Here is a 25,102-nt window from a genome sequence, read left to right as displayed (position 1 = left end):
TAGTAGATACACTTCTAATTTTATTCTTTCAAGATGCTAGTAATACCATTTAGGTAAGTGTTACTAACTGTTTAAAAAAATGGGGAAAAAAAATCACTTCTCCAAATCTTCTCCCACTTTCAGGTGTGGTATCTACTTCATGTATATATGTTTTTCCAGGTCTAACGAAACAGCTGGTTTAAAAGAAGATGGCAAACAGAGCATGTTGAATCCAACACCTCTAAAGAGAGGTAGAATACAGAGACCAAAACCAAATCTAGGAAGAACTGTTGCAAGGCAAAAAGAACTGATAGATGAAAAAGATCCTGAAGAGGAGACAGCTGAAGGTGGAGAAGCAGAAAAAGGTGTGATACGTCATCAAGATGAAAACAATGATCCCTCCCTCAAAAGTGTAAGTTTCTTGAGCAGTTGCTTATGCACACTGTTTTGCTGGGTCCTTAGTAGAAGCCTTGGTAACAAAGCCTAGGTACATACCACATAATTTGTAAGGATAGGCTTTGCATGCTTTATTTATTATTTCAGAATAATCTTCATTGTCATAAAATTTCCTCATTTTTGCACTTGGGTTCTGTTTTCCATGGTGTCAGGTTTAACCCCAGTCAGCAACCAAGTACCAGCTCTCTTGCTCACTGCCCCACTAGCAGCACTGGGGACAGAATTGGAAGGGTAAAAGCCAGAAAATGGGCTGAGATAAACCCCTGAGTGCTGGATGTAAGATTTAATAGGGAAAGCAGAAGCTATACTCATGTGCAGAGCATCAGCAGAAATTCTTTTACTACTTCCCATGAACAGGCAGGTGTTCAGCCATCCCCAGGAAAGCTGGGCTTCATCACACATAATGGTTACTTAGGAAGACAAAAGCCATTTCCCCCCACTTTATATACTAAGCCGTGTGTTGTATGGAATATCCTTTTGTTCAGTTGAGGTCTCCTGTCCTGACTGTGTCTCTTCCCATCCTTCTGTGCCCCCCCAGTTTCTTCTCCAGTTTGTCAGTATGAAAAGCAGAAAAGGCCTTGGCTCTGTGTAAGCCCTGCTCAGCAATAACTAAAACATCTCTATATTATCAATCCTGTGTGCAGCACAAACCCAAAACACAGGCCCATACATGACACTGTGAAGAAAGCTAACTCTACCCTAGTCAAAATGAGCATACATGAAAATTGAATATATCTCGCTTTGTCATATTATGATACCAGATCTGAAAAGAGAAATGCAAAGAAAAAATGTCTTGGAAGATGAACCACTTAAAAAATAAAGTATAAAGAGAAATAACTTACTTTATAGTAGACACTGATATTAGTTGGATGCAAAAGAAGCAAGAGAAATTTTAGTGTTTCTGTAGGAAACATAAAAAATTTCTCATGTTCCTTCTGCTCTTCTGAAAGAGAGATTGAGCAAGTATTTCATCTTAAGAGTGGAACTTTTATTTGTTTTAGGATTTAACAGTTCATGAAGACACTCAGCCATCCAGTGTGACATTAGAAGTTGTTTCTACAGATTCTAAGATGAACTCAATAAATACAAGACAGTGTTTCCAAGAAAAGTCCTCAGAAGCAGAAAGCTATGGAAGTGAAAAGGAATTGTCAGATGTCTTGAAAGAGGTTTCAGATTCCAATGCAGGGTAAGGTTATTCTACTTAAATGGAGAGAAGGAATGGTTCAAAGCCATCAGTATCTCTAGGTATTTTACCATTTTACATTCAACTCCAGCATTACAAACAAGTGTTATATATATAAAGAGATGTTTAATCAAGACAATACTAGACTTTAACTAACAAAACCCCCAAGGGCTTGAAAGCATTAAATTTACATGCTGTTGGATGTTAATTTGATCTTTGGACTATGGGCCTAATTTTCAAATAAATGAGTTTTTCTGATGCTTGGTCCCTATGATTGTCTTCTCCATGTTGGTCTCCACAGTGCATCCCAGTGTGCTTATATAAATCCTTGAGTACAGGGTCTGGTTTTCAATTCAAGTGTCTCTTAAAAAAAGTAGTCAACCACAGGTGTTCTGTAAGTCTACTGGGTAGCTTTAAACGTGATTAGACAAAGGCATTTGTAAAATGTATATATCATGTTAAAATGTCTCAACTTGCCTTGCAGGCCTCAACTGGAAGCTGCAGTTAACTTACCTTTGCTTACCTACTTATAAGATACACAGGCTTTTGGTGATGATCACTGTGTTTTTATTGGATCTTTTTTCCTGTCACTAACATTGTTATTGCTCTGAGAGCTGCATACAAGTATGCCATATTGTCCCATGCCTTTGACTGTGCTTTTGTTTGTTTTTGTAGGGAATCTCATCCTCAGAAGGAAGAGGAGAAAACTGTTGTATCATCAGCTCGGCTACTGAGGAGTCGATTCCAGAGACCAAAGCCAAATGTAAGAACAACAACTACTAGAAAGGAAGTGCTGGATATAAATAATAAAGGTGCATCACAGAAAGATACCAACAAGGAAGAAAGTTTGACACAGTGTGATAGTGAATGTAGCATCCCTCCTGACGCAGATGTAAGGCTTTTTTTTTTTTTTTTAACTTTAGTTATATTTGAGCTTTTGGTTTTGTGAAATGAAATACTGATGATTAAAAAAAAATATGAAGTTAATAACTTCTTGAAATAATTTTTTCAAAAGCTGAAATTTTCTGTATTAAAACTTGTGTACTTTTCACTTGGTCGTATGTGAGGAGAAAAAGATGACTGTATCTCTTGCTATGTGTCCAGATGTCTTTCTGACCCAAAGTGGCATTATAGTTGACAGTGAAGAAAGAAGAAGTATTAATAGAAGATGGCACAGAAGAAATACCAATTTCGAGCTATTTTGTCTTAACTAAAAAAGTGTGTATTTGTCCTTGAAAGAGTAGGAAATCATTAGTGAGCAGTTACTTAGGAGTTTTGTAGGAGAGCGCAAAAAACTCAATCTTGAGTTTTTCAGAGAGTGGTAAGTACCAAACTTCATAGACATAATAAAGTCTCATTTTGGTTTATTATTACAACTTGTTCTGGTTCTTGTGTTTACATTTTTCAGAAAGCAGGAAAATGTGAAGTCTTAAACCCACTAGAATCCTTGGGAAAGGAGAAGTCGTTTTGCTCTCAGGAGGTTTCTGAGAGGCCGAGTTCTAAGTCCCCAAAAACATTTTCAAGATCAGAGGATGGTGAAATGCAGTTCAGTCTACCTGAAATTAACCAAGATGACATCTCAACTACTAATGCAGCGTAAGGGCTTAGCTACTTTTTATTCTTGACTGTAACAATGAAAGTGTTTTACAAGGAAGTCCTCGTGCTAGTGGATTGCCATCTGGTAAATATACTCTAGTGAAAATACTGCACAAAATTTCCATTCTCATAGTTCCAACACTAGTGAGACTAAAATTTCGGTAGCTTCTATGCTAAGAATGAAATTAATGAGCATTCTCTTTACAACTGTTTCATCATCTGAAAGACTGGATTCATTTCATGTAAGCAGGGAAATACTAGTTTGCTTATCAGAGAAACAATGTGAAAATTGCTTCAGTTTTATAGCAGTAGGTAGTCAATAAGCTAACTTTAGTGAATTAGTTAATTCTATTGTGAAATATTCAAAAGACTGTTAGTTTGAAATTTTTGCTGGAACAAATTGTTGTTTGTAACTTAAACTCAGCAGAGCTTTTTGTTTACAAGATTTCGCTTAAAAACTGAAGTGTTTTTTGCATGTAATACTAATGGACCTGTGTTTGTTTTTGTACTATGCATTTGTATTAAGTTTTGGATTATTTTTTCTGTCTTAACTTTGCCTTGATAGCAAAAACAGCACTCAAGAAGAATGTCAACAAGCACCTCTTCCACCTATCCAGCTGGCACGGAAAAAGAGGTACAAACCAAACTTGGTAAGAGCTATTGGAAAGAAGGAGTTACAAATATCAGAAAATGAGAGGAAGAAAAAGCCTGAAGCAGAGCAAAAAGATGAGTTTGACAATGCTGTCATGGTAAGCTTTAGTAAGAGTAAGGCTTTGCCTTCAATGTTAGTTCAAAGTGCGTGCTCAGTTTTATGAAGTTAAATGAAAAGATGGAAGTTGCGTTGCCTGAGGCTGAGACAATATATTAGATGAAAAAAAATTCCCAAACCTTGGTAAGCTGAGGTATTATAGGTAAGAAATCAGTGAGGTCTACAACTTAAAGTATTAATTATTTTTTTTACAAAGGATCTGATTTTGATTGGATTGCATGATAGGAAAAAATTATGCACATTTAAAATAAACTCAAGAATAAAAATGCATAAAAATTAGCTTTTTTTGCTCATTTCACCTTTCCTGACTGGATTAATCAAGTCTGTGTTGACCAATATAGTATAATGTCTCAAGTGAAGGCAGAGGACAGCCATTTTTATGAAAAAAAGGGTTTTTTAATTTGATAAGCTTTAACTGGCTTCATCACTACAGTACCTCGTACTTCTCTACTTCATACAAGTAACTGATACTGTGTATCCCCACAGATACTTTACTAGGGACTGTAAAAGTTGTGAAAATCCTCAAAAGCCGTTTACAGTGTGATGCGTTCTCTGTAACCTTTTTGTGGGTTGTACATGAATCATATCATGGATGTAGGGATGTCTGCATTGACTTGCCTTAGATTTGGAGTACAGGTAAACTTTGCAGGAGTGACTCATGTTGGAATGGTTATAGCTGGTCTTATTCTTTAGCCTGTGTAAAGTACTTGTGTTGTGCATTCATCTCTCATCTCCCTTCAGTGTCACAATCAGCTCACTCCTAGCTGAGATAGTACCTTGTGGTTCAGTCTTGGCTGCTCTAGACCTGTGGCCTGTGAACCATGCACAGGCATCCGCTCTGTACTGGGCGAATCTGTAGAAGATTTTCATCATCCAGTCTGATGCTCCTCTTTACTAATAAAGCTGTCATAGGCCTGAAGTGGTGAAGGATATGTTTGAGTGGCTTCTGTGTGGAACCAATGTGGCAAATACAGACGTAAAGCTTATTAGGCCTTCTGGATCTTGAGGTTATGTTATTGTGGCTTGGGTGTGTCTGTGCTGCCCTCTGCGGTGTCCAGTTTTCAAAGGTTTTCCGTTTGCTGAAGTATTTTGTTTCCACAGTGCTTGATGTATTAGGGATTTGATTGAATGTTAAATAGACAAGTGTTTCCCATAGTGTTTGGGTGCATGCAGTATTGAAGAGCTTAACTCTAGGTATCCCAGGACTATGAAGACTTCTGTTCCTTTTTGCATATAAATTGACCTATGATAACATGATTCCTACTTTTATTCCAATTGGGAAAATAGCATAGTTTCTATTTTTGTATGTAAAATACATGTCTGTTTTAGAAGCTTACATACTTCTATTTTTCTTCATGCTTCTTTTGCTGTAAATTTAAGGGTGAAAATGAAGCTGTATTGTGTCAAGCAGATGTGTTGAGCAAAGAGGAACAGGAACAGCAAGAGGTGCCTCAGGTGCCCTCTATTTCTGAAAATTTATTGTCTGAACAAAGCAGGTGAGGTTTGAGTTTAGCAAAATTACATTTGAATAGCTTTTGTCTGTGCATAATGAGACACTTTTGCAAATGTCAGTTCCTCTGCTCCTTGTCTTTTGTCTTTCTACAGTATTTCATTTCCAGTGCCTCCAAACAGCTTCTTCCAGTGTTTTCAGAGCACATTTTTTTTAGCTGCACTCCTTGCCATTGTTTATCTGGTACATTCTTGATCTGTATGAGCTCATAGCTCTTCTTGACCAAGGTTTTTTATTACTGGGTCTGTATTTGCTTAAGTAGCAATCACACACGTAACATATAAATTTTGCGAAATGTAAGAGACTTGACTTTCATTGATCCCCCTATGTGCTCTTCTATTTTACTGCTGCTCTTCTTAAAATAAGATCTTAAGTGTGTGTTAGACTGCCAATACTTTGATGTTGGTATGGTTAGCAACCCAACTTGTTTTTTATGTTAAAAATGTCTTGACAAAGACATTTGTTATTCCTGCTCCGAAGTTAACCATAAATGAGAAATGTATTTTAAAATAAAATTCTATTGATCTTAAACAAAGCAATCTATTAGTCTCATGTACGAGTGTTGATTCAAAACTTAAATGCAGAAGTGCTTATTTTCCCTCCCAGCCGAAGTCAAATGTGGTTTTATCTGTTTTTGTTTTTGTTTGTTTGCTTTAAATTCACCAGTGCTGAAAAATTTACCTCCCAAGAAGGTAAGCTGAGTGCTCTGAAATCAGGACAATTGGGAAAGATCGAGTCTTCAAGAACTAGACCAAACCTAGAAAGAACAGACAGCGAAAAAGAATCTCCAGGAGTACAAAAACTTGCTGCCCCAGATGAGGAAGAAATGGATCAAGGACAGAATCTGCCTTTGGCAGAAGAATCTGAAAACCCTCTCTCCTCAAAAGTGAGAATTCTGTTCACGTATTTCTGACTATACTTTCTGATGCTTGGTTCACACTAGCTGTTTTTAAGACATCTAAGTAAGTTGCTGTAAATGCATTCATTAATTTCAGCCTAGTAAGAATTCTTGTTCAGTATTTGCATGCTATTATAGGGTTTTCCAAAATTCTGTTAGTGACACATTGATAGGACATCTAAAGACTTCACTTGAACTTTGACATTCCAGCCATAATCATAATATATGAGTAGCTACCTGCATGCTGTATTTCTATTGCTGGGTTTCTTCTGAGCTCCTTGGAGGCTTCTCCTGAAGGACTATATTGGTTGTAGTATCTTTTTTAGTTAGCTAAATGCTTTCCTAGAGGAACAAGGAACAGTGATGATGCCATAAACTACTTGGAAGTTTTTAAATGAAGTTTTGCCTCAGATTAACAGCTTGATCATAATCTCCAATACTTTTTTTACACGTGATATATTTTATGCTAATTCTGTTGTTGGTTTTTTTCTCAAATCAAAGGATGACATGGAGGTATTGTTGCTTGTGGGAAATACAGCCAGGAATGACAATCTAGACATAAATTTAAGAAGCATGACATCAGAAACGCTTTGTTCTTCTAAAAAATCACCAAATTGCCATAGCAATGGAGAGCAAGAAGAATGTCTATCTACAGATGCTATAGGAAGCATTCAGGATACCACAGAAAGGTAGAGTTACCTGTTGACAAAGTAAACTCTTATATTAGTTTCAGCTGGAGTAGAGTTTATTTTCTTCTGAGTAGCTGGTACGGTGCTGTATTTTGGATTCAGTATGAGAATAGCATTGATAACACACTGACATTTTAGTTGTTGCTGAGCAGTGCTTACCCTGAGTTGAAGACTTTTCAGTGTCTCATGGTCTGCCAGTGAGCAGGTGCACAAGCAGCTGGGAGGGAGCACAGCCAGGACAGCTGACCTGAACTGGCCGAAGGGATATTCCATACAATGGAACATCGAGCTCAGTAATGGAGGGAATTGGCCAGGGGCTGCTAAACACTGCTTGGGGATGGGCGGGGCATCAGTTAGCAAGCAGTGAGCAATTGTGCATTACTTATTTCCCTTGCATTTCATTCCCCTCTGTCTGTGTGTCTGCCTCTCCTTTTCATTATTTTATATTTTACTTTGTTTTGATTATTACACTGTTCTTATCTAAACCCACACAGTTTACCTTTTCTTTCCAATTCTCCTCCTCCCTGTGGTTTGGGGACTGACTGACTGCATGGCACTTACTTACCAGCTGGGGTTAAGACACAACAGTACTTTAAAAACTTTGTGCATTTGTCCAGTTGTTTTCATACAGCACTTGCTTTTGGAAGCACAGGCTCTGAGCTGTACTAGTTGTTCTCTACTGTGTGCTGTGAAAGTCACTAGGTGGCATTCTTAAGTAATGTAAGTTTTTAAAAGGATTACAGGATTTTTTCAAGGCTGTTTTCCTATTTAGAAAGTTCTTAATGGGTGAGAGTATAATAAAGTAATCAGGATTTGGCTGTCTGAATTTCTCAGTAATAAATTCTTGGGGTATGGCGCACCATGAATGTGGACCAAAGACTGAGCAGTGCCATTTGCATTCCCTTATAAACGAGAAGTGGCAAGTAGACAGCAAGCTCTTTTTATGTTTTCTGTAAGATATATTCTGAGTCTCTTAAATTTTTCTTTCCAGTAGGAGAACTTACTGTGATGATGCTTTTTATGTGTGTCCCGTATGAGGCAGATAGCGCCATTTACATGTGACAGCTCTGGGTTATAAGCTACCTTTTGCTTAGTCTTAATTAATACAGAGCAGTCTCAATTTACTTTTGCTGTTCTCTGAAGTTATCTTCTGCTTTGCATCTGTCTCTGAAACTCTGCTTAAAATCTCTTCCATAAATTACATTGAAATCATGTCAGTGTAATGTTAGTCTTTGTGCTAACAAGACAAGGGCTTTACTTCACAGTCTTCTTGTCTTCCACGATGGTAGACTTTCACAGACTCGTGGAATGGTTGAAGGTAGAAGGGTCTGTTAAAAGTCTTCTGGTCCAACCCCCCAGTCAAGCACCTGGAGCTGGTTGCCCAATACTGTGTCCAGACAGCTTTTGAATCTTGCCAAGGATGGAGACTCCGCAGTCTCTCCGGGCAGCCTGTGCCAGCGCTTGGTAACCCTCACAATGAAACAGGATTTCCTGGTGTTCAGAAGGAACCTCCTGTCTTGCATTGTTTGCCCATTGTCTCTTGTCCTGTCAATGGGCACCCCTGGAAAGAGCGTGGCTCCGTCCTGTTTGCACCCTCCCCCTGGGTTTTTGTGTAACTGTTGAAGAGATCCCCCTGAGCCTTCTCTCCAGGTTGAACAGCTCCTGCTCCTTCAGCCTTTTGTTGTAGGAGAGATGCTTCCACCCCTTTGCCATCTGTGTGAGCCCTTGAGGGGCTGTCTCCAGTGTGTCCAGGTCTCTCCTACCAGGGAGTTCAGAACTGGTCAGTCCTCCAGGTGGCTTCATCAGTGCTGAATGAGGGGCAAGGATCACCTCCCTCAGCCTGCTGGCAGTGCTTCTGCTGCTGCTGCAGCCCAGGTTACCATTAGCTGGTTGTGCAGCCACAGCACCTTCCTGGTTCATGTTCAACTCGGAGACCACCAGGACAGCCGGGTTCTTTTCTGCAAAGCTGCTTTCCATCTGGGTGGCTTGCAGCGTGTGCTGGTGCCTTGGGTTGTTCCTCCCCCGACACAGGACTTTGCCTCTCCCCTTGCTGAACTTCCTGAGATTCCTGTCAGTCCATTTCTCCAGCCTCTCCAGGTCCCTCTGGAGGCCAGTACAACCTTTGGGTGTCTCTGTCTTTGGGAAGCAACTCCTTCCAGATCTGCCTAATGTGTAAACTTGCTGAGGTTACAGCTTATCCCATCATCCAGATCATTTGTGGAGATACTGGACAGGATTTGACGCGGTATTGACCCACAGGGTGCACTGTTGGTTATTGGTCTCCAACTGGACTTTGTGTCACTGATCACAGACCTTGGAACCAGACAGCTCCATTTTTAGTCCACTTTCAGTCTGTACTTCATCACCTCCCTTACATGCCTGTTAGAAGAGACAGTATTCAACAGTGTTACAAGCCTTACTGGAGTCAAGGCAGACACTATTTACTGCTCTCCCTTCATTTATCAGGTCAGTCTGTCATTGAAAGAGGTTATCAAGTTGGTCAAGCATAGCTTCCCCATTACAAATCCATGCTGACTACTCCAAGTTAGGTTGTTTTTTATGTGTCTGGAAGTAGTTTCCAGGTTGGTTTGTTCCATCACTTTCCCAGGGACTGAGATGAGGTTGACTAAACTGTAATTTCTGGATTACTCTTAGTCTCTTTTTCTCAAGTCATGAATTTAGAAGGCCAAGATTTCTGTCTTCCTGATCTGAGTATGTTTGAACAGATGTAAGAATTGTATCCTTTTTGAAAGTATTAAAACCTTGAGCACTGGAATTAGTGAATATAATGTTCCTATGGCTGCTTAATTTTGGAGTACTGTGTTGGTATAGCTGACGCTTTCTACCCTCTCTGACTTTTGTTTTCCTTCCAAAAATTTTTCCCAAAAGTAATCAGGAAGGTCTACTGCTGCAGACAAATTACCTCCTTTTTGCAGTGTTTTTTTCTTCCTTATGTTTTTTTGCATGTAACCAACTAAGCAAATAAAAATTCAAAACACAAGTTCATTTCTTGCTGGAAGTATTAAGTATCTGATAGTAAGCCAAGCTTATAGAGTGTACTTTGCAGAAGTAAAAGTTGAAACATGTTTTTGTAGGTCCAATGATAAATTAAGTTCTGGAGAGGAAAGTGAACAGAGAGCAAGGGAACCCCATTGGAACCCAAGGAGAGACCTAAAGAGACTTATTAGGAAAAGGGATTATCCTGAAGAAGGTGAAAACAGAGAAGAGGACATCACTGAGAGCAGAAGTGAAGAAGAGTGTTCAGTATTATTAAAAACAGGTGTATCAGTGGTAAGTGCTGATCATGTATTTTGAGCCAGTTATACTTCAATCCTTTTGCCCAAGTTCTTAGAACCATAGCTGGCACAGAAATCCAGTATACGGCTGGAAAAGGTTATGTGATTATTTAAAATTTTTTTTTAATTTACTGTTGGAAATTATGTTGAATAAATGGACTTAGAATGTAAGATCTGTGGAAATATTTAATACACACTGTTGTCTTAAGTTCCATGGTTTATATGGTCAGAAATTTGCATTATAATAAACACATGCTAACACTGTTAAAAAATAATTTACTGTTTGTTATTCATTGAACAATGGAAAATAAGGCCATTAACTAACTTCAGATACTACCTAAAATCTGTATTAGTATACTTAGAAATAAAAATGAGTATGAACAAAGTTCAGACCTTAAATTTGCTCAGCATGCTTAACTTAGCCCAGACTAGTTCCATCTCTGTCTAATGCAGTGATAACTGAGTCAAGTTTATCTGGTGTTCCCTATTTTCTACATGGATGACTAAAATCTTCTAGTTAACATACTATTTTTGCCAAGTATCCATAATTGATGAACTGTGGTTGCTGATGTTTGTCTGTGTATACGTTGAACAATATTTAAATGCTTTTATATAAAGTATGATAGTTTTTTCTTCCTAGTTTGTTCCCAAGGCAGAAAAAAAAATTCCTTCCTGCAAATTGTTCTTTAAATTTATAGGTAATTTTAGAAAATGATTCATCTTTCCAGCTTCTAAAGAGTTGGTACTCTTGCTGAATTGAGCGTGGTCTTGGTCTATTAACGACCAGCATCACTGGGAATTCAGGCATCATAGATAATGCCAGTTAATGACACTTCTGCTAAAGATCCCAAAATTAAAGACAATGAGTAAAAATGTCCTAAGTTATCAGAGATGACAGCTGGGCACATTCTCAAGATCTTCAAACTAAGTTCTCTAAGTCACCAAAACCAATTATAAATGTTTGGCATTTAATATGGTCGTAATTATTTCTTCCGTTCAGCAAAATTTCAGCAATATAGTGGAAGCTGGATCCTTCTCAGAAGCTACAAGGAAACACAATTTTGCAGAGAATGTTGAAGAACCATATTGTAAGAGAATCAGGCAGGACATTATACTCCAGCCTCCAGGGGTATCATCAGAGAGTGAGAGTCAAGTAGAACAAGATGATGATTCTCAGCTTTCTGCCTCTCAGGAAAAACATTCAGACAATCTCACGAGGTAAGACAACTGTTTTGGTTTGTAAACTCAACTGATTGATAATTATTGGCCATAGTTCTGCCGTATGTTACGTGAGTGTATCATGTCAGTTCTTGTGTCTTCCATCTAAACTTAGCAGATGCATGCAGATATCCCTATGTCTCTTACCCTGCCTGTATTCTGATAAAATGAACACAGCCAGCACTCTCACCAGTCCATCCCATGGTTTCAACAGAAATTCCTGATTTTACAGGGGAGGACTTGAGAGTATTTGGGGGCACAAGGATTGTGGGATTAACCTAAAGAGAAACTTTGTGCTAAAAATATCCTCTGCTGACATTTGTTTCCACTCCCCATCAGTTTACCAGGGAGGATGTTTTGGGGGGGATGTTTTTAATTACTTTTGATACTGAAAGTGGTTGTGCCCATGATTTTGAGGAAGGAAACAGAATCAACTGATTATTGAAGAGAATGCTGTCTGAGAAACCAAAGGAGATAAGTAGTTATTATCGAAGTTTGTAAACAATAGTCTGATCAACTAAAGTATCGTAGTTTGGGGCTTCAAGTATAGCTTTAGCGAAAAACAACTGAAGTTGTCTTAAAACATGACTTAAAAAGCAAGTGACTTCCACATCCCTCAAGATTAAAATTATTTCATACTTTTCTCATCAAGGAATTATGTATCTTTGCAAGCTTAATTGTGAAGATTTCTAGCATTCTGAAACTGCTTAATACATATTGACAATCAGTACTTTATGTATACAGGAAGAAATTAAATTTCTGATTAAATGCTTACTTGTCACTATAAAGAAGTAAATAGTTTGCATTGTTGGTCATGATAACTTTTTTTTTTAATTGAGTTTGTTTTGATTTGTAGTATCCCACTTTTTGGAATGTCTTGGACTTCACTGGTTTTGTTCTGTACTTTAGAGGGCAGTTCAGGAGATCATCAAAGTGGACAGCACTGCCAGAACATGTGTTGGAGCCAAAAGCTGCTACTTCTTCTGCCTCTGAATGCGAAGCTGATTGCAGTGAGAAGGGGAATCAAAGGCAAGGTGCTACAGTGCGTGTTACCAGAGGCAAAAGTTTGAAAACTACACAGAGAAGAAAATCTGGGAAGGAACCCAGAAGTTCAAAGATAACCTTTGTCACCCTTCGGGCTTCTCAAGAGGAGGAGGATGCCGAGGCAGATGACTTTGAGCTTTATGATGAAGATGAATGCTTTGCACCAGAGGAAGTAAACAAGGCTCCAGTGTTCGTTCCTATAGGTCTTCGATCTCCAAAACCAATTCCTGTGCAGATACAGGAAACCATGGAGGAGGTATTGTGTTGCTGGGTTCTGCATACGTAATTTTGTTCTGATTGTTTTAAAAGATTTTATTCTATTTGTATCTCTGAGTATTTGGGTTTTATCTGAGTTCAAGAATGGTGTTGAGAGTAGCAGGGATGTTACTTGGGACATACACTTGGTTTTGAACTTAATACTGCGTCAGCCTAAAATCCAGTTATGTAATTATGTTTACAACTATATATAGGTCTGCAAGGTACTCATCAGTTTGTTTACTGGGATTGAATATAGGTCCAGGCTCAATTCTTATCCATGTGTTTTGAGGCCCAAGATGGATCAAATGGAGCACTTCGATTTCATATTTGAATGTTAGGAAATGAGGGTATGACAAAAATGTTCCTGTAGGTCATGTCCCCCTTGCCAAGAAACTTTTAACTGTCAGGTAGGCTGACCAGAGCAGCAGCCAGACACACACATCTGCATGCTCACTCCCTTTTCCTGTGGGACTAGGAGAAATTAGGAAGGAGGGTCAGAAGATTTCTCTATTGATATAAAGACAGTTACATGCATGAAGGAAAAGTAGCATGTAAATAAAAAGCAAAATAAGGAATTTATTTACTACTTTCCATTGTCAGGTTACTTCCTGGAAAGCAGGGCCTCAATCTTTTTAAGAGTAACTTTGGAAGACAAATGCCATAACCACAAATGGCCTCCTCTTCTCCCTCCTTTCCCTGAGCTTTTATTGCTGAGCACATTATCACAGGATACAGAATTTCCCTTTGCTCATTTTGGGTCAGCTGTACTAGGTGTATGCTCTCCTGATCTCTTGCTTACCCCCCTTGCTCACTTCTTGCTGGGTAAAAGAATAGAAAAAAAGCTTTGACATTGTGCAGGAACAGCAAAAAACACCGGTGTGTTACCACACAATTCAAAAGACAGCATATACATCCCAGCCATGCCCAGTACAGTCTTCACTCTTCATTTCATATCATTTGTATCATGCCCAGGTCTTACACTATCCAGTACATCCTTATTAACCACAGCTTCTCTCTCTGTTCTTTGAAAAATATATGGCTATCATTCCCTTGGTCAGTGCCCTGCCCCCCACCTTATAATGTCCATCAAATGGCCTTTTTAGTTATTTAAGCCATGCCTTGGGCTCCATGTATTACATGGTTGCTCAGGAGAGGTGGCATGCTGTGTTGAGTTTTTGGGTACCAAAGCCAGCTCAGGTCAGTGACAGCTGTGCTTGCCTGGTTTCTTGTGAGACCTGCTTTCCCTTGATTCATGTTCTTCTTACTGTCATGTACAACTCAGATGATGGGTTAAAAAATTTAAATGTATATCCATTAAAATCTCCAGCCCTTGTTGCTTTGGTTCCTGCAGTAGAGTTTGGTGGTGTGGTGGAATCCACTCCTTCCTTTTCCATGCTCCAGTGTGGGTTCTCCATGGGATGCAGTCCACTTAAGGATGTTCTTGCTCTGTCCGGCAGGGGTAGATCAACAGTCCCTGATGCTCTCAGTGAGAGACCATCTATATCTTTGTTAATACTGTGCATTTTTACTCTTTCATAGATGATTTGTAGAGTTGTAAACTTACACACCTGGAGTGCAGGCCTATATTTCATGTGCACCCTTAGACTGTAATTGAACTTGAGCATGTAACACTGTAGCAACACATGGTATTGTATCTACTTAGACCAATCACCAGAGGGGAAATGGCATACATTTTTTGGTGCCAGGGAACTGTGCAGGTTTGGGAACAGTGGCCTCTGTTCAAGGCCTTGGAAGGGATTGTGTTCAAAGAATTAGACATTTTTCTATTTTTTTTCCCCGTCATCGCTACTTTCCATTCACTTCAGTGATTTTTGCTTTCTGGTGCTTTTTTGCTTACTGCTACTGCTAGTCCTCTTCCTCTCTTTGCCCACTGAAATCCTGCTTTTTATTGTCTTCTGAATTAATCACACTGTTTCTTTCTCCAGGTGAAACTGCAGAATAATTTAAAGCTCTGTCAAAACACCAAGTGGTCTCTAGAGTAATAATGGGCAGCAAAGCTGCTGCATGGAAACTTTTGCTGAACCTTTGATTTCAGAGATGTGGAATATGTATTATGTGGGGGAATGACAAGCAAGTTGCCTGGTTTAACACTTAGGAGACAGTAGTACTAGTGAGGGATGTGGTCAGAGGACCTGAGGACCCAGCTGTTGTAAAATTTTAATAGGTCAGTCAAAAGTATCTGTAAAAAGCGCAAGCCTTTGAGAGCAGCCCAGATTGAGCAGTGTTTTTTGTGAGAACTTCCCTGGAAATATCATAATCTTTCTGTCAAATTTCAAGTCCTCATTTCTGAAAATGTCAAATGTCTGAAGTTCTCAGTGAAAACACAGAGCTGAAGAAACAAAAATAGGTAAAATGGTGAGTGGGTGTGTTTCTATGTGTCTGTATGTCTATTCCCTATCTTGCTTTGGAAATAAGTGTGAACTGTTTTTCCTTCCAGAAGACTTAAAAAGCAGAAAAAGAGTGAAAACTAACAAAACCCATTTGAGGTAAACAGTCACCATAAAAGATCTCAGCTGCATAACTTAATTTGGTGGAGAAGTGAGTGACTAGAAACAAGGCCTTAGGGTGTCTGATGCTTCCACTTAGCTACAGATAGCACTGCCAGCCTCCTGTTCATACCACTGCTTCCTTCTCAAATCAGAAGGTATGATTTTTGCAAAGGATCCCTCTAGATGGCGAACATCTGTTAAATATGTGAGATTTATAAAAATTTGCATTTGACAGATCTTCTTTTGCATCTGATGAACTGAAATACCTGTAAAATTATTTTTACAGCTGGAAATATCTGTGAATATCCCAGATGTGCAGGTGGCTACTGATGCTGAAAGTCTTTCTTGTGCATCTATCCAACCAGTAGTACAGAGGGAAGAAAAAGTAAGCACCTCAACAGCTGTTAGAATGTCTTTTGTTTGTTTCATAGTTCATACAAAGCTATCTCAACAGTCTCTTGTTGCCTGTCTGAATGTAACTGTAGCTTATTAGACTGCTACCTGTCCCACACAAGTATGAGGCACAGCTATGGGAAAATTGTGTAAGTAAATATTGTTAGCCTTAAAACCGGGGTAACCTGTGGGTTAACACTTACACACTTATGTGTAAGTGTTAAATAAAAATTATGGAGTCATTTTATGTAGAACTTTGATACTGTTTTTCTTTGTATTTAAGGAAACAACCATACATGAGAATCCAGATGTGGACAAAGGTAGATATGAAACAATCTTGCTCATGTATTTCTTGTTAACTTGCTACCAATATACACATTTTCCTCTTTCTTAAAATACATTTCCCAAAGGTGTCACCATCTTGACTCTCAGGCTCAGCTGTGTCCTGCAGTGGATCAGCTGGAACTGTCTGTGTCCAGGGCAGCCCCCCTGCTGCCAACACCTTGCCACCTGTATCCAGTACACCATTAAAGGGAGTCATGTTGCTGCTCAGTGTTTTAACAGTAGTTTGAATTTGCTGAATGAGAGTGGCTGCTTGTCTACAAGCATTTTCATCCATAAGTAAGGTCAATTTAAAAAATATGTACTTCACTGTATTTGTGGTAGTGTCAAATACTTTTGAATATGGGTAAATGGATTTCTGGTTAATGCGCTTGTGATTTTTAATGTGTGTGTACAACTTCATAGGAATTAACGATGGAAGCACTGAAGCTGCTATGACTTTACTTGCAATGGGTGATCCAAATTTCCAGTTGAAAACAAGCTCTGAAGGTATGATCTGATTTATGAGACAAAGCCTTGCTCTCGTGCTTTCTGGGTCCACCTAAGGAGGGATGGAGCAGTGGCTGCAAAGCTCTTCCACTTGCTGCTGCATAGCAGGAGGTCAAGAATCTTTTATGCTTTTAGTCCTGCTGCACTGTAACATATAGTAAGTCTAGCCAATGCAGGGTGGCTGGAAAAAGGCAGGCACCCTACTGAATACTGCCAACTGCGTCAGTGCTAGAAAGTTGTTTGTGGAACTTGTTTCAGGAAGCACATGTTTGAATTGATCTGGTCACGTAAACTGGACAAAAGAAAGGGATCAAGCTTAAATGACTGTAACTGTCGGTGATCTTTCAGACCTTTAATGTGAAGCATAGCAGTTTCACCCTAACTAGATGAAATGTGAAATTACCTGGGTTTTACAGATTTTGTGTAGCATTTATTATCTGCTTTCATTGGTTGAATGTTAGTTTTTGTGTTCTTACTACCAGAAGTGTTCTCTGAGGACTGTATTTATCTGGGATTTGAATCTGTGTCTTTGGAGGATACAAACTGTGTTAAATGCAGCTTGAAGTTATATAGCTTTATATACATGCCAAACCTGAGTGTTTTAAATGAAGTTTTCCCATTCTGTTTATTGTTATAACTAGAACGAACACACATGGCACCTGCTCAAGATGACTTGGACATGGCTGATAGCCTCGTAACTCACACCTACTCCAAAGAAAACAGAACTTCTAGTCAGTATTTGCTTGCTTCAGACACTTCTGTCAAGGAATTACTGCCTTCTGAGGATGGAAACATCAATGTAGAGAATCAAATCACTGGCACAGGAATAGGTGTAGACGAGTATTCAGAGAAGGATGCTACCGATACCAGGTTAAATTACCACTTCATTTTCTTTAGTGAGAGAGATCCTCTGACACTGCTTACTTTTGCGAGGTTCTTTCTGGCCTTTTTACTGATTTGCAAGCAGTCTTGCTTTAGTAAAGGTTTCTCAGTTTATTTGATTTGCTATGTAATCTGCAAAAACTCCTCTTGTCTCCTTCTTATGACTTCCATGAGGTGTTTGTATGTAATTTTGGGGATCTACAACTAGTTTTTGTCTCATGAAATTAAGTTTACCTGGGGAGGCATGGGGGAGAATAAAATATGCAGACCACATTGTACTGCATCCCTGTTAATTACCAAGCTCTTTTTCCTATAGTTCTCTACAGCTAATCAGACCAAGACAAATAGCTTAAGTATCGCTGCTGCTGTGGGGTGTAGATCAAAGATTCAGAGCAAAGAGATGGCAAGAAACCAGTTGATCTTCTATCATTATGGTTTTTAGTGATTGATTTTTTATAATTCTGCATTTGTGAATTACGAGACAGCTTAATCCGACACTTTTCCAGAGAAAACATCTGTGGGGTATGCCCAGCCCCTGCCCTGGAGGGATGTCTGCTGAGATAAGGAGATTGCGTAATCGCCCAGCAAGACTCCCTGGAAAGGCAACCACTTCTTTAGTCACTTCGAGAAAAGACAGACCCACAGTCCTTTAGGACACCCTATGCAGATCCTTTGTAACCCGTTGGCCTTTACCCATCCCCTGTATGCATACCCCTCAAACATCTACTGGTGACCATGTATTATTTGAAAGACTGTTTAACTTGTTGATTGCTTGAATAAACTATGAGATTATACTCTTTGAAAAATCATAATCAAAGATCCTTCATTTTGCATCCAGTTTAATTGTATCATTAAACCAGAACTTATACCATATGGTATGTATTAGATTTCTGATCTTCTCCTGTTATTTAAACATTTCAAATATTCTTTTATTTTCTTCCTTTACGTTGGAAACATACTAGTTTGCAGCATACCTATCTGTTTCAATTCGCAGATGATTTTTATTTTTTTTATTCTGCCAAATAGCTTTCTGTCTTCTCTGCCAGTTGCAGCCTGCATTTCAAGTCTTCATTGTCTGATCTACCCCATATCTCTTGTATCTTCACTAACCATCAAAAATAAAAAACTCTATTGATGACATTTTTCCTTTTACTTTCAGTGATAGCTCTTTGCCTGTGGCGAATAGTATGAGACTGACAGGAGGTGGACACCTGGAGCCTGAGCCAACCTCTGGAATACTGAGGTCCAACGAAAACATACTGCAGGAGTTACTGAATGCAAATGTACTTGTGGAACAGCTAGAACAAATTCCAACTGGTAAGCCTGTTTCTTATCCTAGAGCTCTGAAAATGGTTATTCAGATAGATTCACATCTATTCATGAAATGAAACAAAGCTGAAAGTCTTCACTTTCATGTTCACAGATGATACATCACCATTGTAACATAGGGTACTCATTTGGTATACTTTTATACATAAGTATACCTTTTGGCATAAAATTGAATTAAATTTGAGTAGCAGTTTTTTCCTGCAGGTATTAAGTTACCTGGAAAGCACTTAAATTACTGAACTGCCAATTCCAGAAATACAGTCCAATACAGTGTACTTTTTTTCTGTTTATTACTGTCTTTTCCTTCCATTAAAAGTAGAAGAGGAGATAGAAAGAACTGGTTTTCTATTCTTAAAGCAGTTGGAAAAAAGTTAGTCTTCAAACTCTTAATTATCTTCATATCACTGGCAAAATGCACAAGATATGAAAGGCAAAATGAGATATGTGTATGTGCCTTACTTACATAAGACACAAGTATACATGTGCACATTTATGTATGTGTCTATATAAACATACTACAAAATTTTAATATATACAAGGTTATATGTAAAAGGTAATATGAATATGTATATACACCTGCAGATTGAAAAGACATTATTTTTATTTTTATTCTTATAAAACTTAGATCCTACAGCCCTGAAGGGTACTGCAGAAATGCAGATGGTGGAACTAGAACCAATCAGACTAGCTGCAAATGATTCTTCAGTTCTTCATGACTTTGCAACTGGAAGTATGGAACTTAGCAAGCAAATAGACAAAACTGAGAGGTAGGAAGACTCATCACTTAATAACTGACTTTATTCCTGCTGTCTCTTAAAATATGCAGCTGAAGTTCAAGTGTAGTATGCGACTGTAATGGAAACAGTGTGCTCATGGACACTGTGTATGTTTATACAGATAGTGTACAGTTTAGACTTTAGGTTTTTCTCCCTTGCATATTGTGCTACAGCTTTTGGAGGTAGAACATTAACTTATGTTTGCTATTTCAGAACTTAGTAATTACCTTACTACTTAACTGTCTTTCATGAAACTGCAAGGAAATGTTAAGGAGTTGATTCATTTAGAAATGTTAAGGAGCTTAAAAGGCTTCCTGCTTGGTTGTTCTTTCAGTAGAAATGCCTCCATTAATGGAGTTACAGAGGCTTTTCCCTGAAAGTCTTCATGTAGACCTGTTCAAAGATTATGCATTTTATTTAGTAGAATGATGTAGTTTTTAAACAGGTGCTTTGTTTCTGTGTAATTACATATGCTTCATATTAAACAAATCATAATACCGAATTTAGCATATGCACAGGGTATCTTCATTTGGTTTCAAATTAACTAGATATATACCTTGCAGAACAGAAAAGCCGATAAGAGATGCTTGTGGAAATTCAGGATATTTAAGATCTCTAACTGCATCACTGAAACCTGAAAAATCACACCTTGGACTGGAGGACTATCCAAATCCAAGTTCCGTGGATGAAATTCCCGACCAAAGTCCTTTTCCTCTTGAGGACAATATATGTCCAGTTAACTTGACTCAGGTAAAGAACTTAATTACAGTCCAGAAGTGTCCAGTTTTTGAAATTCTGTGAAGAAAGAGGTTTTCAGTGCAAATGTGCTGACCAGTTCTAAAGATACTTCAGCTGGTAAATGAAACTTGATTTTTTGCAGGAGTATATCCAAACAATCTTTCAGACAAACTTAATCTTTGCAGACTCTGTTTAGAACATTTCAGCAATAAGTGATACGCCTTAGCAAAATTGTGAGGAATTTTGAAGGAGTCTTGATAGAAGAAATTACCTAGGATTCATGTGTCCATTTAGTGTGACCTCTTACTGTTACATTTGTTTATATTAAACTGAAGTTAAAACATTACTGCTTGGATGGAGCATGTTTGTTGTCACTCTCATTTGCTTTGTTTAAAGCAAACTGTCATGCTCTTTCTCATTTATTTAAAAAAGCAATTAAGAGCTTTATAGGCATATTATTATATGACAGACACAAATTTTGCATATTTTTACATACTTCTATATCCTTTATATCATCATCATGTATGTCATGGCCAAGCACTACGTCTTTCACATCCATTTCTTTGCAGTGGTTTGTGTGTCTGTATTCTAGTATAAATGAGAGTTACCTTATTTCTTCATGAGAGAAAGGTTCATTTGCAGTTTCCTCAGGGCTTCCTTCTAGTGTTGGCTGAGATCAGTGAGCACGTAGTTATGGTGGAACAGCTGATGCACAGAAGCTTGTTTGGCACAGATGTGTCAAGGCTGATTTCATGTTAGGAGCAATGTGCAAGAATGATGTTTCTCTTACAGGCCTGGCAGAGAGTATGAGAAAAGGCAACTTGCAGTAGATTATTCCTGGTTTGGGGAAAGGGGCAAACAATAAAAGGCAAGGGATAGATGAGCTGCAGAGCTGGGTGTTTTTCTTTGGCACTCAGTGGTTTGTTAAGGGTTGTAGAAAGCTGCTTTCTTAGTGCCACTGAACAGTTTATTGTATGAGTCATCTTTGACAGCGTTGTCCTGTAGGAAGTATAAATTTATTTTGACAAACCATCAATACAGACAATGAGCTGCATATGAGTTTACAACGAGCTGCATATGAGTTTTATATTTCCCCAGTGTCTCTTGTCCTTGTCAGGCTAGTACTATTCAACCTAGAACAGCTAGAAGTGAAAACTGACACATGCAATAATGATGATGTGATTAGATTTTTTAGCTCTTCAGCATTTGACATTCTTTGTTTCTTCCTGTTTCCTACAGTTATTTCCCAGATTTATTAAGTTGTTTTATTTCAACTGTGTTGTTTCTAGAATGAAGCTTGTACTCAGGATGCTCAACAACATTGCGTAAGCAGCACAGAAGAAACTTCAGGTATAATGTCCTAATATTCAAAGTTTAGCAAAAGCCCACATTTGTGTATTTTGCAGTTACTAAAAGAGTAAAAAACCTAAAATTTTCATTAAAAAAAAAGAATTTTCATTGACATGAATAATCAGTCTATTCCATTAACACAGATAATGATCCACAGCACTGTGACATTCCCCTTCCTAGCCTCTTTTGTAAACAGAAACTAGATTTGGGAACTTTTTGAATGGCCCTTCATTAAGTTTAAATATCAATAGAAGGGAAACTTGTTCTCTTTTCCCTGTTGTGAGCTCCTGCTGCTTTCCTTGTGGTAGGTATAGCAGGTTTTAGAGCCCTTTATGCACCTCTGACTCACCCATCGAAAACTGAACATGACAGAGGGAGAGAAACTGTGTAGTTTTCCACTGGCTTAGTGAGCTATAGTTGCTCATGAAGTTATCAAGTGAATGCCGTTGTCAGAGTTGTGTGAGTAGGAGGGCTGTACTGTGCCAGTGTGGAGCAGGAGAGAAAGAAGAAGAGGAGAAGTGTAAGTAAGACAATCAAATTTCCTTCTTTAGCTGTACTGAGTCAACAGATTAATGCCTAACTGATATGTTATGAAAGTTATGAAGGTGATGTCTGCTTTTCCCTAGAACAAATTGAAATGCAGTTGGTTTGGAACCGCTACTTGTCTAACATATGGGATAGTCACAGTGTCAGAAGCCCAGAATACTTAACTTTACATGGAAACTGCAGTCCAAAGCTGTAACTCATGAGCTTGTGCAAAAGATCAGGCTAATACTTCTTAGACATCTGTTGCTATGCTCTGTTTTTGCAAGAATCTTGGGCTGAAGCATCTTAAATCATATTTAATTAGATAAAGAACCCAAGCAAGCTGTGGTTGGAATAAGAGTTTTACATAATTGAGAGCTGTCTTAAATAAGGGAGTGCCATTGTTGTTTTCCACCTTTTGAAAACTTTACAAATGTTTGTTCCTTAAGTTCTAATGGATGACATTTGGCAGTTATCTGTTAATGTCTGTTTGTTGACTAAATTATTTATGTTTTTCATCTATTAAATTCAAGACTGTGCTTCTCTTCTGCCAGTCCTCAGTGAGGGGAAAAATCCTGTGTTTACCTTCAAAACAGCAGGTATCTGCCATTAAAGGAAGTAACTCTTAATAGCTGAGAGTTGCAATTAAAGACAGAGGGCCATTTGACCACCATGACACAAGTTTAATAAAACTTGAAATTACTCTTTAATGCTAGAGCACCTATTTAAAAATCTTCATCATTACTAGGCATTTTTAACGTTCCTCATTCTGAACGGTAATCATGATTCCACTGCAGTGAATAGGCACCAGGAGATGATGACGTGTATCTCATCTAAGAAGACAGGAAGCTTATTGTCTCAAGAATAAACCCAGTGCCTTTTTCCATGAGAAATGAGTGCCTAAAATTTCAGTACTCCATATAGGGAGGACATGAAGAGAACAGTGTAATTTCGCATTTGATTAATAATTTTCCATTTTTTCTTTATTTCCCTGGAAAAATTATAGTAGTGAATGATGATCATAGATGTCCAGAGGAAGAACAGACATTCATTTTAACACTGGTGGAAATCCCAGCTGACTCAAAAGAGTTTGATGCATCTGTTATGCTGGAACAAACTTCAGAACCAGTACTACCAGCACCAATACTTATCAGCCCAATAAGTACAAGTGAAACAACTGGGACTGCAGTGGAGAGGTAAATGCTTTATTTTTTATCAAAGTGAAACACTTTTTGTGTACCTTGATTGTTCTCTGAATGTGCAGTACAGATTAGAACTTCTTAAAAGAAGAAATTCAAGAGGAGGTAGTTTTGACGGACTGGTTAGAGAATTAAGAAAGTAAAAAGGGCTCTAATCAGATTTGAGGAAGATTACATAGGTGTTTTAAAGTTAGTGTTTTAGTTAGCTGGGATTTTGGTGTCACTTTAATTCTGATTTATCCTTTAGAGTAAGTCTTGCTTTTTAGTAGAAATCATTTGTCCAGCTTGTGCCTTATTTTGCCTTGAATCCTTACAGTGCAAAGCAATTGAAATGAAAAAATCTAAGCATGTTTACATTTTTACAGTACTTTAACAGTTTTGTAGAGTGGCTGTTTATTAACTGCTCTTCCAGATTTTTCATGTAGAAAATGTGGAATATTTCTGGAAAACATGATAAAACTAGATATAAATTCTTATATCATTCTCTTGAGTTTGTGCTATGTTCAAAAGGCAGACAAGATGAAAACACTAATTAATTACTCAAAAGAATAATAGCTGGTTTGTCTACTGCAATCCAAAAGGGTTTGAATTTCTTTTACAAAGAGTACCTCTCAATGCAGTGTAACAAAATTGTTATGTCAACATTACAGTTGCACTAAATCTAGTCAGCTTGGGAGAAAAAAAAAAATCAAAGGAAAAAGACATTCTGAAGGATGGAATCGTTGCAAAGTAATAAAAAACCCCCAAACCCTAATACTCTACTAATGTAAGTCCTCAGATCATAACTAGAGATGTGATGCAATTCTACATAATTGTGGAGAGTCTTGCTCTGGGATATCAGATGCTAGTATCATTCCTTTATTGAAAGGATAGGTCTTTGAGCGAATGTTGGCTATACAGTGTAAGAATTCTAACTCCTGTGGAGCTACTGATGATAAACAGAATAGCTGACAGGCAGAGTTAGAGTACATGATCTGTCTCGCTGTTCCCATACTGCTTTACCCTATTTTCCTAGTCTCTGCTGCTTCTCTGTATGTCTTATATATGTCTGTATGTCTTTTGAGATCATTCAGTGCGGGGGGATTCAACTGTGCAGATAAATAAGACTGTATTTTAGCATTTTCTAGGGCAGTTAGTAAGTTGCCATATTTTTACTTCATATGAAAAGACCAAGTGGAGTTCAAATAGAAGAGCTAAAGTAACTAGATTCAATTATGGCTAGAAAAACTAACTCCACATAGCACAACAAAATGTTTATCGGTAGTAAATGGTACATTTGAAGTTAATATTGACATAAAGCAAGAAAGAGTATCACCATAGATCCATGTGTAATTTCCATACAGAAACCTTATACAAAGTAAATTTTGGCTTCTTGTACAGTCACATTAATGACTTTATATGTAAACACTATCAGATCCTTGACAACTGCAGCTGGTGAAGTTGCTGCACCTTTAAACAGCAGTATGGAAACCAAACAACTAGAGAGTGCATCAGTAGGCCCTGTTCCAAAGTTGCAGAGAGCTCAAAAACGGTTGGCTGCAGAGCTTGAAAAGAATGATTTTCCTTCTTCCAAGAAAACTCCGTCTACTGTTGCAGTGGAGGATAACCTGGAAACCACTTACAAGGTGAGATCGTAATTTGGTGAGTTTTCATGCATGGGGTAGATGCATAAC

The 25,102-nt window shown here is 38.2% G+C and overlaps 1 protein-coding gene across 3 annotated transcripts in view; it reads left to right on the top strand.

Moving 5' to 3' along the window:
• Nucleotides 1–25,102, top strand: part of BDP1 (B double prime 1, subunit of RNA polymerase III transcription initiation factor IIIB) — a 52,363-nt gene that overhangs the window by 20,944 nt on the left and 6,317 nt on the right. The window contains exons 18-38 of one of the 3 annotated variants that reach the window (XM_039566740.1): nucleotides 160–391; nucleotides 1,437–1,621; nucleotides 2,294–2,381; nucleotides 3,027–3,214; nucleotides 3,780–3,963; nucleotides 5,364–5,479; nucleotides 6,160–6,379; nucleotides 6,893–7,080; nucleotides 10,176–10,371; nucleotides 11,377–11,594; nucleotides 12,504–12,894; nucleotides 15,693–15,791; nucleotides 16,083–16,119; nucleotides 16,547–16,630; nucleotides 17,272–17,500; nucleotides 18,672–18,829; nucleotides 19,467–19,608; nucleotides 20,181–20,367; nucleotides 21,645–21,705; nucleotides 23,237–23,426; nucleotides 24,844–25,054. In XM_039566740.1, the coding sequence (XP_039422674.1) occupies nucleotides 160–391; nucleotides 1,437–1,621; nucleotides 2,294–2,381; nucleotides 3,027–3,214; nucleotides 3,780–3,963; nucleotides 5,364–5,479; nucleotides 6,160–6,379; nucleotides 6,893–7,080; nucleotides 10,176–10,371; nucleotides 11,377–11,594; nucleotides 12,504–12,894; nucleotides 15,693–15,791; nucleotides 16,083–16,119; nucleotides 16,547–16,630; nucleotides 17,272–17,500; nucleotides 18,672–18,829; nucleotides 19,467–19,608; nucleotides 20,181–20,367; nucleotides 21,645–21,705; nucleotides 23,237–23,426; nucleotides 24,844–25,054 (3,604 nt within the window). Of the gene's footprint in view, nucleotides 1–159; nucleotides 392–1,436; nucleotides 1,622–2,293; nucleotides 2,511–3,026; nucleotides 3,215–3,779; nucleotides 3,964–5,363; nucleotides 5,480–6,159; nucleotides 6,380–6,892; nucleotides 7,081–10,175; nucleotides 10,372–11,376; nucleotides 11,595–12,503; nucleotides 12,895–15,692; nucleotides 15,792–16,082; nucleotides 16,120–16,546; nucleotides 16,631–17,271; nucleotides 17,501–18,671; nucleotides 18,830–19,466; nucleotides 19,609–20,180; nucleotides 20,368–21,644; nucleotides 21,706–23,236; nucleotides 23,427–24,843; nucleotides 25,055–25,102 lie in introns of all 3 variants that reach the window. The other 2 variants (XM_039566739.1, XM_039566738.1) reach the window with 2 other exon arrangements.

The sequence above is a fragment of the Corvus cornix genome, chromosome Z (assembly GCF_000738735.6).
Source record: "Corvus cornix cornix isolate S_Up_H32 chromosome Z, ASM73873v5, whole genome shotgun sequence".
NCBI classification, from domain to species: domain Eukaryota; kingdom Metazoa; phylum Chordata; class Aves; order Passeriformes; family Corvidae; genus Corvus; species Corvus cornix.
The sequence above is the reverse complement of the archived record's forward strand: the minus strand, read 5'-3'. Positions and strand labels throughout refer to the sequence as shown.